Source organism: Gymnoscopelus braueri, assembly GCF_963280865.1.
Source record: "Gymnoscopelus braueri genome assembly, chromosome: 2".
NCBI lineage: Eukaryota > Metazoa > Chordata > Actinopteri > Myctophiformes > Myctophidae > Gymnoscopelus > Gymnoscopelus braueri.
In genome coordinates, this window is record NC_137604.1 from 55,089,371 (window position 1) to 55,107,889 (window position 18,519).

Sequence of the window (18,519 nt, forward strand, 5' to 3'; positions counted from 1 at the left end):
GGGTTTAAATGGATAATGGGTACTTCCTCTCACGGTTTCCCAGGGTGTACCTCGCATACTGTACATACAATAGATAGATTAAACGGTATGATTATGCACTATTATTTATATTTTTTGCAAAGTTTAAGTAAATAACATACAAAGAAACAAATTATTTGCATCTTTGCTAATTAAGCATATACTTTTACACCTACTGTATATATTGTCACTGTTGGGCTAATCTCTCAAGACAGATTCAGCGCAAACATTTTTCGCCGATGGGTTCCCAGATTGCTGTTGGGCAGAAACCTTACAGTATATCTCCATCTTTCATCTTTGTGCTAAAAAAAAAGGAAGAAAAACTTTCATACTTGACAGTGTCATTCAAAAGTCAAAAAAATAGCCGATCCACAAGCTCAAAATGTGTTGTGGCGCAACATGTTGTGAGCTTGTAGATCTGCCATTTTCAACAGTTTGGAAAAGTTCTGACAATTTTGAAAACCTTCTCCTAGAACGACATGCCCAAAACAGGAACCCCTGTTGAAAGTGTCTGTGGGTTTTATAATAAATATTTAACCAATGAAAAGTATAAGTATAACTATAAGTATAAACAGCATGTGACTAACTGAATAATTCCATTGGAACACGGGTGCTCCCCCCCCCCCCCCCCATTTCCTGAAAAGTAACAGTTTTGTAATACATGTACAAGGTTTCTGTCAGACAGAAATGACATCAAAAGGTCTTAAAAGTTAAAACATCAGTGAGTCCAAACATACAAATGCAGCATTTATTTAGAAAAGGAGTACTTCAGTTTTTTTCCACAAACAAATTATTGATAAGAAAATAATCAAGAGCTTTAAGTACAGTGCATAAAAGTGGAAGGTTACATCTGGGTTTGAAGGTAATGTTCATAATTAGCTCGCAGGACAAACTCAAAAGAGGGCTTGGATTTCAAACTTGCCAGCTCATCCAAGTCCAAGAGGTCTTTGACATCTGGAAGATACGTCTGTAGAGGAACACCTGGAAAGTAGACAGTTAAATATGAATCTATATTAAATCCATATCCTTTAGATTATGATGAGCAGAAAAATATAAGTAACATAAAAATACGTTTCAGAAAAGATAGGATACAGCACATGCAATTTGTAAGGCTGAAAGGGGAAAATCATCACTATAATTTATGTATGACATTTGGGTTTAATTTCTTGGGGGGGGGGGGGACTATTGTTGCGAACGCGGAAGGAGGCGCGGCGAAGCCGCGCCTCCGACCAAGTGGAGCTTACTATGTAACTCTGCTTGGGTTGTGTGTGTGTGTCTCCATGTGTGTCTCCGTGTGTGTCTCTGTGTTCACGCTCTCATTGGCTCTCGCCCATGTCACTCACGCTCTCATTGCCTCACGCCCCCATGTGACTCACGTGAGTGCACTGCCTATTTAAAGCCGCCAGAGTGCAGGAATTTAGACAATGCTCTGCGCACACACACACACACACAATGTCAATGTTCTCTCCCCATCACGGTGAAATAACACGGATTACAAGTCCGGAAATACACAATATTTTCGAGCTGCGTTCGCTTCCAGCGTTCGCGCGTCTTACTTGTTCATCAATGTTCTAGTTATCGTTTTATTGTCATTGTTTGCCCTGATGAAGGCCAACTGTGGCCGAAACGTTGTACCATGCAATATTGTCTGTGTTTTAAAGTTAACACTTTAAGGAGCAATGCTGTTGTGCAGACTTTTATTCTTTTGAACGGTCACTCTATGTCCAGCACCAGCGACGAACTGGATGTGCACAACCCACTGTTCTGAACATTGTTTTATTAATGTAGAAATGTTCTAAAAACTGGCTGCAACCCAAATTAATGATTCATTATGAACAAAAAATGGTGCACACAAAATAACAGATCTACAAGCACACAACTGGGTTGCACAGTGAAGCGTCATGAGCCAGAAGCTATTTCTTTTGGCTTTTTTGGTATAAGTCCAGCTGAAGTTTCTCCTCTCCCCAACTCACCTTCTTGTATGAGCTTGAGGAGGATCTTGACAAAAATACTGTCTTTGGCTGCTTCTAGTGGGTCATCATTGCCATCAGCAGAGGACCAGCTGGAAAGAAACACTTGTATGTCATAATGCATAAGAAATAAATGTGGAGATGCCATGTCATCACTTTGCTGTACCATGCCTTGTTGTACTCTGGCAGCCATTAAATATTTAATCTACTGCTCCAGATTTAACATTTTCTATATGCAGATGTAGTTAGAAGATGCTGAGATTGTGTTAAAAGGAAACACCATCCTCATTTCTTCCTTCATTGTGCAGAAACTAAAAAAGGATCAGATATGGTACTCTTTCCTTACTCGTCTTTGTTGAGGGCCTTGCCAAAGATCTCGCATTTGAGAGTGTCCGTATCCACAACATCCTCCTGTCAAATGAACATGTATATTTACAGTATGTGTATATGTACAGTATATACAACCAACCATGCCAGTACAATGGGCAGTTCCGGCCAAGCATTTAGATTTGTTGAAATGAACTTTTCAGCCATGCTCAAGTCACGATGAAGCACACCTCAGATCAAGGCAAATCAAGCAGGACATTACCTCATCGATGTATTCGAGTAGATCCAGGGCCTTTTTGAAGTCGTATTCATTGGCTCGTCTGTTGTCATCGCAAATATACAGCTAGTGAAAGGACAAGATATGTGTTAACATGGACAACAAGTTAGGCTTATGTGTAATACATTGCTATCTGTGGTAATATTTCTGGAAAAAGCATGTCATCCAATATTATTATTAAATTGCTGTGTTTTAACTCAATATTTCATGTCAAATTCTAAACGTGGCATCACATACCTAAAATTGCTGATCTATAATAAAGCTCACAACAGCATGCGCTACGACGCAATGTGAGCTTTAGTATGCGACACCGGTGCACAATTAGTATAATTCAGGCTCCATTCTTACTTCGATGAGGTTGTGAGCGGTGAGCACAGGGATGACGTCTGGATTCATCTGCTTCTCCTCCAGCAGTTGTTTGGGCAGAGTCTCCTGGTGTAGGAGGAAGCGCTCCTGCTCTTTGATGTCTGAGTGCACACACACACAACAAACGAGGATCTCAGTGTCAACTTGCCCTTTTTTCTTGTAATCGTTTTCTACTGTATGTAGGGCTCTGTCTTTTCCATTAAGAAAATAAAAAGTCCCAAAAGCAATTATCACCCAGCTCAAGGCAGTTGGTCTGGGAAGATATTATGCAGTCCAAGTGCTGCAGTTAATAGACTCATTTCACAGCAGACTTCTTTTTCTCTTTGGTCAAAACCTAATTTAGATGTTATGGAAATAACCCCCCCCCCATTCATTTAGGCGTTAGTGTGCCAAGCAACACAGTTCCTGTTAACTTCAAGCTGGCACACAGAAGCACCTACATGAAACAGACCCACACATCAATTAATGTTATTAGCTTTGTTATTTTGCAGAATGTGATACCAGCCATCCTTCTGCGTTAGTTTCCCATTATCCATGCCAAATAGCTTTGACCAAATGAATAAATGAATGCATTTTACACAAGATAAAATGGTACATCAAAACTATATTTGAAGTACTCTGGTGTTTCATCAATAGTCTGACATATAGAAGACAGAGCATTTCAATCGTCATTTTTGCAGGATAAACCCTAGGGGCAGATGAGCTAAAATGTCAGGAAGTGGTCAGTGAGTGTATGTTTTACCATCAACTTGTTTCTGCATGGCATCCTCTGGCATGTCAGAAGCCAGAGCAGTCAGCTTGCTGAGGGCCAAAAGGGTCTTTTTCTTCACAAAGTAGCGTGTCTCCGCATTGGCTTGATTGTACAGTGTTCTGTGGGCCTGAGGATGAAGGAAACACTGGGTCAAATTCCATGGGCTTTCCAGTCACCGGCTGGCCCAATCTCAACCTAGTTAAACGCTTGAAGGGAGATACTAAAAATGTACCCGAGATGGTGCTTCTCAGCACTATAGACCCCTAAGGCGATAGATAAATACAACAGAATAAAACAAAGAGTGTGGGGTCGCCCCTCAACTGCAAACACCAACTTCAGTCAGACTCTGCCTAGAGAGTTTGTATTTTTTACTTCATATTTTCCCCATTTTCATCCAATTTACTACCCCCACCTTCTGTCATTCGTCACGGTCCTGTTTAAATAAAGCAAGTAGAGCATCTTTCACTGTATTCCTCGTTAGTGGTGAAAATACTCTCAGGTTCAGCTCAGTGGCCACCCACAGACAGGAACATGAGCATACTGTATTAGTGCGACTGGGAGTCAGTCAGACCAAGTGCAGATGGCTAGGGATAGATAGACTAGTCGATTTTTATCATTATTGTGATCTCATTATTTCATGCTTACGGCTGTTGCTGCTATAACACTTGAGTTTCCCCATAGGAGGGAAGGAAGGAATAAATAAATGTCTGTCTGTCTGTCCATCTTATTTATCTTTTTATTTATCTACCTATCTGAAGTATGCTCTGTGCATTTGATTGTGTACTTGCAATCAACATGTTTCTTCTCTATGTAGTCACATAGTGTTTAATGAGTATATGGTGTCCCTACACTCTGGTAGTCTTGGATGTGGATGTGATGCAGCCAGCTGAGATGTTGATGGGCTTGCAGGAAGCTGGCTAGCTGCTGGTGCTGGGCACTGGGCTGGGACAACAGCTTTCCCCTCTTCCCCTTCTCCATGTACCACCGGAACAGGAAGTCTGCAAAGTTCTACGGGAGGACATGAAACGTGTCAGGAAAATGCCATCTGTCCCAGGTCTGTTTCACAAATATTTGTTGAAACTGTGTTTCTGAACTGGTGTGTATGTACTGCACCTGGTCAGCAAACTTGGTCATGTAGTGCTGCAGACGGCTCTGGTTGTCTGTCTGTTCACACAGCTGTACCAGGATGTCAAAGTCACAGTATTTCTCAGCCAAGGCTGCCACCCACTGGTACTGACCCAGTTCCACTGCAACACACAGCAAGAAAAACAACAAAAAGTTATGGGACTCCCACCAGCTGAAATATAGTTCAATATTAGTACAGTATACACAGGGTTCCCACTACTTAGCAGTGAAATTCCAAAACTCAAATAAAACATTCCCTTGAAAGAAAAACAAAAATGTCTGCAGTTACAAATGTCAATGCCCGAACCATTCCTTCCTGTCATGCCCACCAAAACATTTCTAACCATAACATAATATATCTAAACGTGCATATACCGTATTAGTCCTAGACATACCTAACCGTAACATATCTAACCCCAACAAATAAGAACGTGGAACTCACGTAGCGGGGCCAGCAGCTCGGAGCGGCGCTGACCGTATTCCATCTCCAGGCTGTTGTAGCGGTCCTGCTGGGAGCGTGGCAGGGAGGTCAGCTGGGAGACGTACCCGCCGAGGTAGAGGTCCAACAGCGCCACCAGCTGCTCACACAGCACGCTGCGCAGCTCAGAGTCGGCGTGCGGGTAGACCGAACGCAGGATGAGCTCGTGCTGGCGGGAGATGATGCCGCGCACGCCTCCCACACCCCCAGAGGCTGGAGAGAAACAGAACGAGATAGGGAATCTGTGCTCGGTGTGTTTTTTAAATCTCATATGCTAAAGTTTCCAGATTTGGTGGAAACAAAAACTCAATTTTAAACAGCCAATTATTCATACAACACTGAAAAAAATTGCATTTCAATATGGGTTATAACTCTCTAGAATAATCTTGATAAAAATATTAAAGTTTGCAATAATACTAAACAGTTCAAGCGCTGCTATAAGCAGTCACTCATACAAAATATGGACAGTTGTACAGTTGATTTTATATTGACTATTATACAATGAAGTATAATTTGAAGGTCCTTTTCTGTTATAAACTTACTAGCTGGCTGGTAATATAGTATAACTGGCAGGTGAATTTAGGAATCCACCAGCCCTCTGCAGCACAATACTGACAAAAACATAATGTCTCCTGATCTTTGTGAAACTGGAAGGTGGTTAAATAACTGACCATTTGATCAAGCACTCCATAATTGACGTTTCCCATTTTACACCATCAGAAATGCAAAGTGATTGGACCGAAGACAAAACTAAATTCATTCATTAGTCATGTCAGTCGATGAAGTGACATCCCAAGTCAAATCTCACTATTAGACAGGGATGTTTATGTGTCTAAAGTGCTATGGGAGGATAGGGATGGGGAACGAGTGTGTTTGTACGTGTGTGCGTGTACTAGTACCTGTCCATGGAATGTACTCTGGCTCGGCGGCATCCTCAGTAGGTCTGTATATCGAGGCCTTAGAGTCTCTGTACTGACCCGCAGCCAGAAGCATGTCCTGCGCACACGCACACACACACACACACACACACACACACACACACACACACACACACAATGTACCTCAATACACAAACAATTGCGATGTACTTCAATACACAAACAATTGCAATGAACAAATGAAGTAACACAACCATTTTTAGACATTGAAAGAAGTCAGGAATAACAAAGGTCTGTCACATTTAATCGCCTGGACACTACAGCTTTGACCGTCGCACTCCTGTAAGGTTGGTGATTCAAACGTGTCTACTCCTGTATTTCTATGCTTTTGACATCCTCATTTCCAGCGTTAAGTAGGCATCTCCACAGCCGAGTATGCCTGCTCAAGCAGGAGCCGACCGCGTCACACAAAACTGGTCGACACATCTTTAATTGACACCTGCTACAATTTAGGCATTTAGCAGACCTTTGCATAAGACTGCATGGTCATCAAGGCTAGGTCAAGTGCTACGGGCCAAGGTGGAGTCTGAAGAGCGGAGTCTTCAAAAATGTATGTATTCAATTCAACAACATAGCATAAAAATAACGCAATAATACATATCAACAACAAATACAAAACACTATATGATTGTACAAAGGAGAAAAAGGGAAAAATGTCGGCAGTGAATGACACCTCCTTTCTATGGGAAAAATGTGTTTAGCTCCCCTATCAAGTGGGTTAAATGTAAGGAAGACGAGATAATTAGATCTACAGTAAGTTAGTGCCGACATAATGTGTGTACCTTGATGATGATGTTGACGGTGACCACCACCTCAGCCCATTGGACTGAGTCCACCGGGTTCTCCTTCAGACTCCTCTCCTCCTCCTCTAGGAGACACTCCAACACCGAGGAGATCTGGGACACCTGGACACAAATGCACACACACTTAATTAAAATGACAGTTTTTTACATTATTGCAACTTTTCAATATCAGCAATGGAAATATAGAGAATAGACATGCAGTTATTGTGATGATTGCTATACATAAAACAACAAGGCCTGATCATCGCCTGTCAACTTGAACCCTTTCTTTGAAACTGACCATTTTCCTCCCTTCATGTGGATCTGGTCCTCTATGCAGCTTTACTTTCCTTGTGGAACTGCCATGTGGAGTTTTACCTGTGACGTTTCTACCCTATGTGGATCTGCCAATGCGCCGATTATTTTCTTTCCTTCTTATCTCATGTACTTATCTCATACATACCTGCTGCTACGTGGACCTGCCGATATCTTAAATCTAAACATTTTGCACAACATGTTTAATCTCATGTACTACCAACTGAATCTGCTGGTGTTATGCTATGTGTATGTTTCTATATGGATAGATTTTTCTCTTCCTCCCTCTCATTGTCTGCCCTACTTTTCTTCTTCTCCCTTTCTGAAAACAACAAAAATGATGGAGCTTGCACAAAAAAGAACTTTTTCAAAATAGTAAAAAATGGCAAAAAAGTTTAGGCATATAAACATAAACCATATAAAGTGTAAGGCTTGCTAAAGAGCACCTCTCTGAAGAAGACATCTGCAGGTGTGAGGCTGGGGGGCACGACAGCATTGTTCTTCTGCAGAGCACTCAGGATGGCTCGGTTGACCAGCTCGGCGTGCTTGGCGTGGTGGTTCTTCAGAACCATGGCCGCCTGCAGCTTCTCGGCGTGTTCGCACAGGAGCAGCCGCGTGGCCATGGCCACGGAACGCACCGTCACCGTGCTCAGCCGATCCAGGAGACCCACCTTGAAGATGGGATGGAGAAGAGACAAAGCTATGAGAATCATGTTAAAAAACTGTGCACATTTTTATTTACTTTTTTAAAGATACTTTCCGGGCCTTTATTCATAATACAGTGGAGATATGACAGGAAAAGGGGAGAGTCGGGGAGTGACACACAGCAAAGGTCCGTCGGGCTCGGGAATTGAACCCGGGACTCGCTGTTAGGCTGCAACAGAGCCTATGCGATACGCGCCTTAAGCACTAGGCCATCGGCACCCAACTGTGCTAATTTTCAACATTAGAATCTGTTTCCTCGTCGTGTGAATTATTTCATTATGGGAAACTATATTCTGTGTGTGTGTGTGTGTGTGTGTGTGTGTGTGTGTGTGTGTGTGTGTGTGTGTGTGTGTCTGCCTACTTGGAGCAGGAAGTCCATGAAGCAGCCGTGGGCCTTCATCTTGTCCTCCAGTTGGTGGAGGATGATGAGTGACGTGAGGGGGAAGCCTGCACTCTCTGGAGAAACAAGAACAAAAGTACAGAAATCATAACGCTGCATGTCACAAACATTCTGGACACTTCAGGACCAGCATCTAAAGGTTTGTTCACCTTTATTTATTTGCTTTAGCTATCTGGTATTCAATATGCTCATGCATTGTCGTTTTCTTTTTCTGTAAAGCATTTCATAATGTTTGTACTTTGAGAAAGTGCATTGAGTTGTTTTTATTATCTTAGTTGTATTATTTGTTCCCTCTTTTTTAATGTCATATGTGGAATGAATAGTAATGCATCCACGCTACCATAGGCCTTCCTGGCCACTTCACAATGCTCAAAATGTGTCAATTATCAAAGTAATTTGAACAGTTTAAGACTTTCATAGGAGAACCTCTCTATACCTCCACCTCCCTTACCATCGGGGACCGACTCTGCCCAGCGAGGGTCAGAGGCTGGGTAGTCATCCACCAGGTCCAGGTTGATGCGGGTGACTACACCGTCCAGCTCCGATCCCTCCTCTCCCTCCGCCTCTGCAGGGAACAGCTCGTCTGTCAGAGTCTGGGCGCCCACCCCATCGTTACTGTCAAGTCAAAACACACCCAGAGATCCACCGATGACACAGATTACAATATTAAATTAGATCAAAAGGAGATCGATGCACCAACACTGTTTTCTATGCATTTCAAATCAACAAAGTGCAACCTGTATTTGTGCTTTAACCCCATGAACACTAGTGTCCCTATTCGGGGCATGTCATATAATAGGTCGAACAACCCAAGTAAACAAAATATATAGGGTTTATGTGGTTAACTGTGTTTTAGGACTCTAGAATGTTGCACCTCACTGATTTCAATCTGATCCTCACAGCAGTCTATTTGCTGACTAGTCAGAGTAGGGCTGCAACTATTGATTAATATTTTCTTAGTGGTTAATCGAGAAGCGCTTATATTAAAATATAGTTTTTAACTTTTTCATGGATCTACAAATCGATTAACCACTTGATTGTTTTTATTGTTGTAATCTTTCTAAGCAGTAGGCAAGGCAAGATTAAGAACAAACTCATATACAACTGCGGCCTGGCAAAAGGCAAGGAGTGCGGAAGGGGGCAACACTCATCACGTCATGCAAAAATAGTGAAAATAGTCGATCTACAAGCTAGATAAGCTTGTAGATCGGCTACTTTCACGGTTGGATTTGAACTTTTTCTCTATAGTGACATACCCAAAAATAGGGATTGAATATGAATCGATTCTTTAAAAAAATTTATAATAATAATAATAGATAAAATTGTTTAGTTGTATTAACTGTTGCACACCTCGACTAGAGAGGACTAACGTTTAACACGAAACTGCCCTGTAGATCAGGATGGAGTCACTCTATGGCTACGTACCGACAGAACTGCAGGAAGGCCGTTTTGAGGAGCCTGGTTTTGTCTTCCTGAGCCAAAGGTTCCATCCTGTTAGGAGTCTCCATGGCTGAAACCTTAAATGAATGAATAGCCTAAATGAATTAAAGGAATGCAGGAGTTAAGAAGAAATATATATATAATTTCAATGAATGAATGAATAAATGAACAAACAGGAGAATACTGCGACACATCCATCAATTAACGGTCTTTGAAGAAAGTAGAATGTTCTGGCATTCCTAATGGAAACATCAGTTTAGATGTATACCTTTAGTAAAAAAAACACAATAAAAAGTGAAGGTATAAATGACACTTTGAAAATGGAATATGATATGATATGCTCAGGTTCTGTTCACTGATATTAGTGTGGAATCTGCATTTCCAAGGGGCGAATAAAAAGATGCCTCTGGTGATAAACCTGCCCAACATTTGCATACTGGGCCCTGATTGGTCCCTCACTACTGGAGTGAAATCCAATCACAACTGAGCGGTGCCAGACCAAATCTGCAGAGGGCTTTTTTTATTTTTCAATGGCAGATTCGTCTGGTTTCCAGGCTAGTTCAGTGTGTACCTCCGGTGCAGCAGCCAGTGAGGAGCACAGCGAGTCCTCCATGGTCTCCGGCAGCATGGAGACACTCTCCCTGGCTACCACAGCAACAAGGCCGCTGTTCTTGGAGAAGAAGACCGGCAGGTTGGCACAGCTGCCCCCGCCACACACACTGTCCCCTGGGGTAAAAAACACACAACGGGCAGATGAGCATGCCAACAGTTCAGCCTGGTAATGAAGCAGTGAAAAACACTGGAGATCTCAATTTTGAATAAAAAAGTTGCATTCATTTTGTGCTATCAACAAAATCCAAAAGTTGTGATGCTGTACATGAAATTTGTTTGGTGTCCAAATCAGTGGGCTAACATTCCTTTTTGTCATTACAGAACCACTTAGGCCCCATTAAAAAAATAACAAAAATAGCCCATCATGATGCGACATGTTGTGAGCTTTTAGATCTGCTACTTTTGGCCTGGACGGTTGGTTACTTTTCTCAAATTGTACCATACCCTGAGCAAATTAGTTCAAATACTGTCTCGCCACCAGATGGGGGTGGGGGACAAAATCAGCTAAATCAGAGGACATGTCAGATTTCAATGCATAGAATAAAAAAAAATAAAAAAAAATTAATCATGCAGATCTTGGGTTCCACATGGGAACAGTGTGGCTCCAATGTGGATCTCGGACTTCATGTGGCCAGCCTGTGATATCAGTCATCTCAGTCCAGTCAGTGGCTTCTGAGATTAGCTCCGGACACATAGACAGACAGACCCTCTTACAAAAGGCTAGACTCCAGTAGAACCACGTCTTAAAAATAAAAAAAAATAAATTGAATTTAAGATGAAAATCAGGGATAAAATCAAAGCACTGTTGCCTACAAACAACACTGCTGGCCTGGGCCGCAGCGTGGCGGACAGTCCAGGCATCCTAGGCCGCAATGCCAGCGTGTCCGCAGGTTCGAGTCCCGATCCCCACGACCTTTGCTGCGTGTCACTCCCCATCTCTCTCCCCATTTCCTGTCAGTCTACTGTCCTATAAATAAAGGCATAAAAGCCCCAAAAACGAATCTTAAAAATAAAAGAAACACTGCTATGGCTTCCCTTTCATGCGGTCTCACCAGGGGAGTTGAAGGCGATCTTCTCTTCAGGCAGTCCTCCCCTGCCGGTGCCGGTGGAGCAGGCAAACACCAGCTCCTCGTTGTACAGGAAGGCAGCGGGGCCGGAGGCCCGTGGCAGCACTAGCCTCGTGGCATGGAGGGTCTCCTCGTCCTGAGGAGACAGACACGTTATCCCAAGTTTAGATAAGGTGCAAGACAGTGCCCGAGCCAAGCAGCAGATGGCCTTGTGCATTGAAAAGCGCGCTCGTTACCACCCATTTAGAAATGTATCATGTACCCTGCAAGCTGGCAGTGTGTAGGGCTGTCACGATTACAAGTTGACGATTAATTGTCACTCAAATAATTGCGATTAACGATTTAATTGTGTGTTTGGCATTGAATGGAACATATGAATAAAACAAATATTTCTGTTTGCCTTTTAGGCTTCGTAATAAAAGAATTGCACAGGGCAGATGACAAACTTAAATATGCAAAGAAATTATTGACATAATTAATAATTTGATGTGTAAAAATAGCAGAAATAGCAGATCTACAAGCTTACAACGCCTCACGAAGTGACGCGTTGTAAGCTTGTAGATCTGCTATTTCTGTTTTTTTTACATTTGATAAAGTGGTCCCCTGTCCCCGACATACGCGGGACATTGACCCTTATAAGTAGTGACAAATTAACCCACTTTATACTTGATCCATGCAATAAACACCATAATCAAATCAAATCATTTTATTTCACTAGCTTGGGGGACCCTGACCAAGAAGAATCTCCAAGACTCAACTTGACTGTGTGTACAACAAATCAAACAAAGCAAAAGTGAAAGCAGGACTTATAATGTTAAAGACCAACCTGGTAGGGTGGATTGTGCTTGGTGACCTCCACTGTGAACTGGTCAGAGATGGTGGCTCCGTTATCCTGCAGGGTGACCAGGCAGTAGTAGGCCAGGCAGGGCGTGTCTGAGCAATGCCACGCTGCTGCCAACACCACCAGGCCAACCCTAGAAGACAGACACAGGAATCTATCCATTAACACCGGGAAAGCATACATGTCATTTTAGATTTTAGCTATATACATATAGCACATTGGTTGGATATTCAAAAATAGCAGATCTACAAGCTCATAGCTCGGTACCAAGTGACACGCTATGAGCTTGTATATACTCAGCTTGTATACTCACTGGCTGAACTTCATATCAAGGTATGTTATATTCACTCCTTCCTTCATCTCCTCATAATTGCTCTCTGATCCCTGGTTTGAAAAAAGTTCAGAAGATTTTAATACTGTAAACTAGGGTATAACCAGAGTTGTAACCGGTTAATACTATTTGTTTAAGTTAATTTATTATTAAAATGTTTGAATTTATTCATTTTGGTGCCAAGACCCCCCCCCACAAAAAAAGGAGGAGGCCACCACGTTAAGAAGCTGCAAACTAGCATCTCTATTATTAAAAAAAATGTGTATCTCTATTATATGCACACATTTATATATAGTATAATATATAAATACACACACACAGACCATATGTATTAAGTATCAATACACAAACAAATGCAATGAACAAATGAAGTAAAACAAACACAATTTTTAGATATACACATACACAGTATATCAGCCCATTTGAGGATGCGCTCAGAACATGACAAAGCAGGAATACGGTACACAATGGGAGTTGTGTCTCCAGAAACCTTACAAACAGACTCTGGCCCAAACATACCCAGATTGCATCTGCAATGCTCTCAGTCAGAGCTCGGTTGGCATCCCAGCTCAAGAGCTGGTGCTCCGTATTCTCATCCACCTCCCACTTGTTGAGTGTGGAGCTGGTCAGTGTGTAGAGGCAGCCCGACTCCCCCAACCACAGCACGCTTTGGAGCTGCAGAGAGAAAAGGCGTGGGTTAGGATCTGTACGCAGAGTCTTATTCCCCAACATCCACCACATTTTGTTTTTACATTCAAACCCTATGTGAAGCAAGCAACGGTAAGGTGCACTGGAAGCGACCAACTTCTGCACAGCACTGAGCTGAGCTGCTTTTTCACTGTTTTTTAAAAGTTGAGAAAAGCTAACCTTTTTTTTAAGCGCAAATGATGTGGTTGAAATTAAATGCACACAATCTGCTTTTTGAGCCTATCCATAAAAAAAGCGAGTTGACTGTTAAGGAGTCGTTAAAGAATTGGAATCATTAATATCCTAAAAGGTTCCCAACTCTAACAAGCTCCTTGCAAATTAAACACATTGGTTTGGAGGACTCTGTATAACACTTGCCTACTTGTGAATGCGCCACCAATTGAAAACTAGGTACTAAGCCTTTTAATATTTTACATTATACAGATACCACTGTCATTTACTTTTCGTCTTAAGATTCAGTTAAACACTAAACATTTAAACCTGCTTAATGATCCTTTTTTTGTCTGTAGTAAAAGTTAAATTCCTATGGTCACGATCCAAATTGAGTATTATTCATGTAGAGTATTTCATTATTATACCTTATAACAAAATAAAATTGATCCTTTTTTCCACACCACCCTACAGTGAATAGCATTGCATAGATGTATGGCTCTTGGTGGGAATCCAACATCCCCATAAGCTGCTAGAGGACTCTTAAGTTACTGTATGTCTGGTGAAAACAAAGCATCACGACATGTCACTCACCGTGTCATTGACTGGAGTGGGCCCCATACCAAACAGGCTGGACATACGGCGTCCGATGCCAGACAGCACCCCGTGCCCCTGCTGCAGAGCTCTGTGCTGGAGCTTCCCAGCTTCCACGCTCACTCTCAACAGCTGGCTCTTGAAAGAGGATACAATGAAACTTCCACCCTGAGGAGGGAACAAAATGCAAAAGCGTCAAGATGGAGTTAGCTGGTTTCCGCCCGACAGCAACGATATTTGAATTGATGATATTCTTTTTTTTTTACTCTTCTTAAGACACACTTTCACATACTAACAAACCTAATTATGTCAGTTAATCCACATTATTTGAATTTCCAGTGTTTAAATTTATCTGTTGCCCTGTCTTTAACCCTCAAATTTTAGTAGTATATATTACACATTACTCCACTTACTTTCACAGGAACAACAAAGTTGCAGAGTTCTCCCATGTCAAGGGAAGTCTCGCAGTAGTTCCCCTCGTGGGCCAGGCTGGGCCAGAATCTAGCCACTCCTTCTGCTACCACGGCCATGACAGAGATGGACTGGACCGGGACCATCTCCAGAGGCCCGGCTGAGGTTATGGCGATCAGGTCTGCAGAGTAGTCAAACTCACTGCTGGGGAGCTGCAGCTCCTTACACACAGACATCTATGGATCAAGGACAGTTTGGGAGTCATTACATTGAAAAATACTTTAATAATCGGATAACAAAAGAATGAAGTTTGATATTGTGGACCGACTGTACTTCCAGACGGTGTAATTCAGCTGAGCCTAACAGTGATAGAAACATGTTGGTGATCATTTGACATACGTCTGTATTATGACGCTAAGATGCATCGTATGAACATTCTGAAAAAATAGACAAACATTTGGTGAAGATAGTAGATCTACAAGCTCACATGCATTATGAGCTTGTAACTCAGCTTTTTTTTTGATTGATTGAATATTTTATTAGGCAAAAAATGTAAAACAGCACAGTTACATTTTAAAATACTTTGTCTAACAGGTCCGTTCATAAAAGTCCTTGCGGACTTGTTTCCAATGAGGGCCTTGGTATTTAATTCATAGGCATATATAGTGGCACCACAGTTCAAATATCATTACAAAATAAACAGCCAAAAAATATATATAACACTATGTACAACAAAAAAAATGGTACTACCTCCACCTTTGGCCTCCTGAAAGGTGATTTTTTTTAAGGCTCTTTTAAATGGGTCGGTGACCTCAGTCAACCCAAGTATATATAATATGTAGTATAAGTGGTTGATTCGGAATGTGCCTTTAAGCTGTCAACTCAACAGTCACTGCAGTCAATAACTACCCACAAATTCCCCTATGGATCGCCAGTGACCTGCTGATAGAGCTTACCTTAGCCACAGCAGTCTGAGAAATCTTCCAGATGATCACTCTTTCTCCACACACCATCCAGGCCCAGCCACTCTCATCCACTTTAACTGAGATCTGGTCATCGGCTGGAAAGGTCAAAAACACAGGAGGATACAAGATAATATGATCAGCGTTTAACATTTGGTGCGATATGTAATATTGAAATCATAATTGTTTGCGTTATTAGAAGTGTTCTCACTATCGGCCATCGTCAACGCCTCCATGACTTTGACAGGCAGCGAAGAGCCGAACGGCTGTACATCAAAGTGAACCGACTCTGCAGTTGCATGGCTTTGCATGCGCGTAGGAGTGGACCTGATATAACACACAAGATTATCATTTGTTTAGTGCAGCGGTTCTCAAAGTGGGGTCTGGAGTCACCCAGAGGTCCTCGAAGTGGTTCCAGGGGGTCCCCAGCAAAATGATTGATAGCTGGGAATGGGAACCAATTTTGAATCCGATTCCTTACAGGTCTGTAACTATAGCTAGCCCCAGGGTTCCGAAAGGGGCTATAACTATAGCATAAATCTATGACAGTCTTGATCCAAGGCTAACTCTGACAGTGTATAAAGGTCCATTTGTACACTATAGAAACAATAATAAAACTGCCACATCCACTGAACGGCAGGTGCAGGACCAACAGTGGAAAATATAAGAAATAATAAAGTCTGCACACTGTAAATTTAAAAGAAGCTCCCAGTCAAGGCTTTATAAACGTTTCGACACAAGGTCTTCTTCGGAATGATTCTTATCCATTTGTAAATTCCCATAGTAACTATAACCTAAAATGCACATCAATCTGGGGGTCCTTTAAATTAAAACGTTTGACAAACCACTGCCAGTGGTTTAGTGAGAATGGTAACTGGATAGGTGAGTGGCCCTGTCTTTCCCTATAGGACTGACCGTGGGTAGCTAGCTACTGGGACGTAAGTCAGGGCTTGACCAACCCTGGCTGGGTCACCTGGGCGAGGGTGTATGTTGTATGTTGCGAGACCCGAAACACCCGATGACCCTAGCCCTAGAATGTCTGTGATCTTACATACATTTCAAGTATTCCAAATACACAGTCATAGATCTCTCTCGGTCCCCCACTGTGTAGTGCCTATCTGCGCGTTCATAAAAGTGCTCTAAACTCCGTCTGTACTCACCCAATAATTAATTCCTAAGACGTGTAGTCATATTTTGTCCTCTAGTTTCATATCCATGTGAAAGTTCTGCCAGAAAACGTGTGTTTAGTCAAATATCTCCACTTTTTCACGAGCTGCACACGGACATCTTTCTGTACGACGCGAGGGGCCAGGAATGATTGCAGCACTGAATATACGTAACTTCCTTTAGGACGCACAAATGTTTGGGACACACAATTGACAGGTGATGATTCATTACCCCACAGCAATCACAAGCACCTGTCAATTGTGTGTCCCAAACATTTGTGCGTCCTAAAGGAAGTTACGTATATTCAGTGCTGCAATCATTCCTGGCCCCTCGCGTCGTACAGAAAGATGTCCGTGTGCAGCTCGTGAAAAAGTGGAGATATTTGACTAAACACACGTTTTCTGGCAGAACTTTCACATGGATATGAAACTAGAGGACAAAATATGACTACACGTCTTAGGAATTAATTATTGGGTGAGTACAGACGGAGTTTAGAGCACTTTTATGGCCGCGCAGATAGGCACTACACAGTGGGGGACCAAGAGAGATCTATGACTGTGTATTTGGAATACTTGAAATGTATGTAAGATCACAGACATTCTAGGGCTACCGATGACCCCAGCCCAGGCTACAACACTGATGTTACGTCCCAGTTGCATCCATGTGATGCTTTTCTTTATTTATTAGGGCACCAAAACATCCTGGGCACTAGGGACAACTGGGCACCTTGGACGAGTGGGGACATGTTTTTGTCCACAGACCCCCATTTATTCAAGAATACTTTTGAAAATAGCCGATCTACAAGCTCACAACGCGTTGTGAGCTTGTAGATCGGCTATTTTCAAATATCCGACGGTTTAAAAAAGTGCTCATGTGGTCACTTCTTTTGGGCTTGTTTTCATAGACCATGGTTGCTTATTCTCTCGCATTATCTGGCTACACAGCTAAACGGCACAAACAAACATCATTCATAACATGGTGGTTGTTGTGAAGTTACTACCTGACGGCCAGAGACCTCCGCGGGGAGAAGAGCATCCCAGACGGGGTGACGCTCAGACTCTTCCTCCCGCCGCCGGTCACTCCTCTGGGCGTCTGTCTGCGGCCCGAGCCGGTCGGGGTTCCACTACGCGGAGTGAACATCTCCTCTACTAAATAATACCAAATAATATGATGTAGTAATACAGTCGTGGAACTACAGAACAGTTGTCCCCACGCTTTCTCCTCCTCAGAGCTCAGAGCGCGGTACGAACCAAAAACACAAACCTCCAGTCGCATGTAATATACGTCATCATACGTCACTAAAAAAAGTCCACCCACTGTAGCTCCAGTATGATTATTTTTTTATGGACATAAGTTGTCTACACGTTTTATGGAAACTATTTTTTTGCAACCCATACGTAGTTATAATTACAATAATGTTCATAATTCCTGTGTATAGTACTACAGTACAACACATACAACAAATTGAAATTATTCAAACTTAATTGTTGATTGATTGATTGATTGATTGAATACTTTATTAGCAGTTTGTAGAAAAAAAGCACAAGAAAGTACAGTCCAATACAAGGTCAGCTAAGAAGATTTAAAACCCAAGAAAGCCTATGGCTTGTTTCCATTGTGGTCCTTTCTCCTTTGCACTCAATTCATAAAGATATTTAACGACACACGACAGACAAGACAGACAAAAGTTTGAGAACCGTACTGGTTTAAAATGAATCTATTTTACTACAGTGTTAATTTCGTCGACTACCCTTTTTTCAGTGACTAAAACTAAACAACAACTA

The 18,519-nt window shown here is 42.2% G+C and overlaps 1 protein-coding gene across 2 annotated transcripts; it reads right to left on the reverse strand.

Annotated features, from left to right (window-relative positions):
* Positions 1–750: 750 nt before the first annotated feature.
* nup133 (nucleoporin 133) lies at positions 751–17,989 on the reverse strand. 2 transcript variants are annotated; one of them, XM_080448409.1, is made up of 25 exons: positions 17,736–17,989; positions 15,780–15,895; positions 15,563–15,666; positions 14,609–14,842; positions 14,196–14,363; positions 13,263–13,418; positions 12,726–12,796; positions 12,398–12,545; positions 11,557–11,707; positions 10,464–10,618; positions 9,878–9,969; positions 8,904–9,067; positions 8,414–8,508; positions 7,794–8,018; positions 7,033–7,155; positions 6,212–6,308; positions 5,277–5,525; positions 4,823–4,956; positions 4,559–4,717; positions 3,701–3,836; positions 2,941–3,059; positions 2,578–2,658; positions 2,335–2,399; positions 1,992–2,080; positions 751–999 (listed from the first exon to the last, which is right to left on the reverse strand). In XM_080448409.1, exons 1-25 carry the CDS (start codon positions 17,873–17,875, stop codon positions 863–865), a joined length of 3,408 nt encoding a protein of 1,135 aa, XP_080304535.1. In that variant the 5' UTR covers positions 17,876–17,989; the 3' UTR covers positions 751–862. The 2 variants fall into 2 exon arrangements, with proteins under 2 accessions (XP_080304535.1, XP_080304534.1); XM_080448408.1 differs by having other exon boundaries at positions 9,878–9,987.
* Positions 17,990–18,519: the final 530 nt, after the last annotated feature.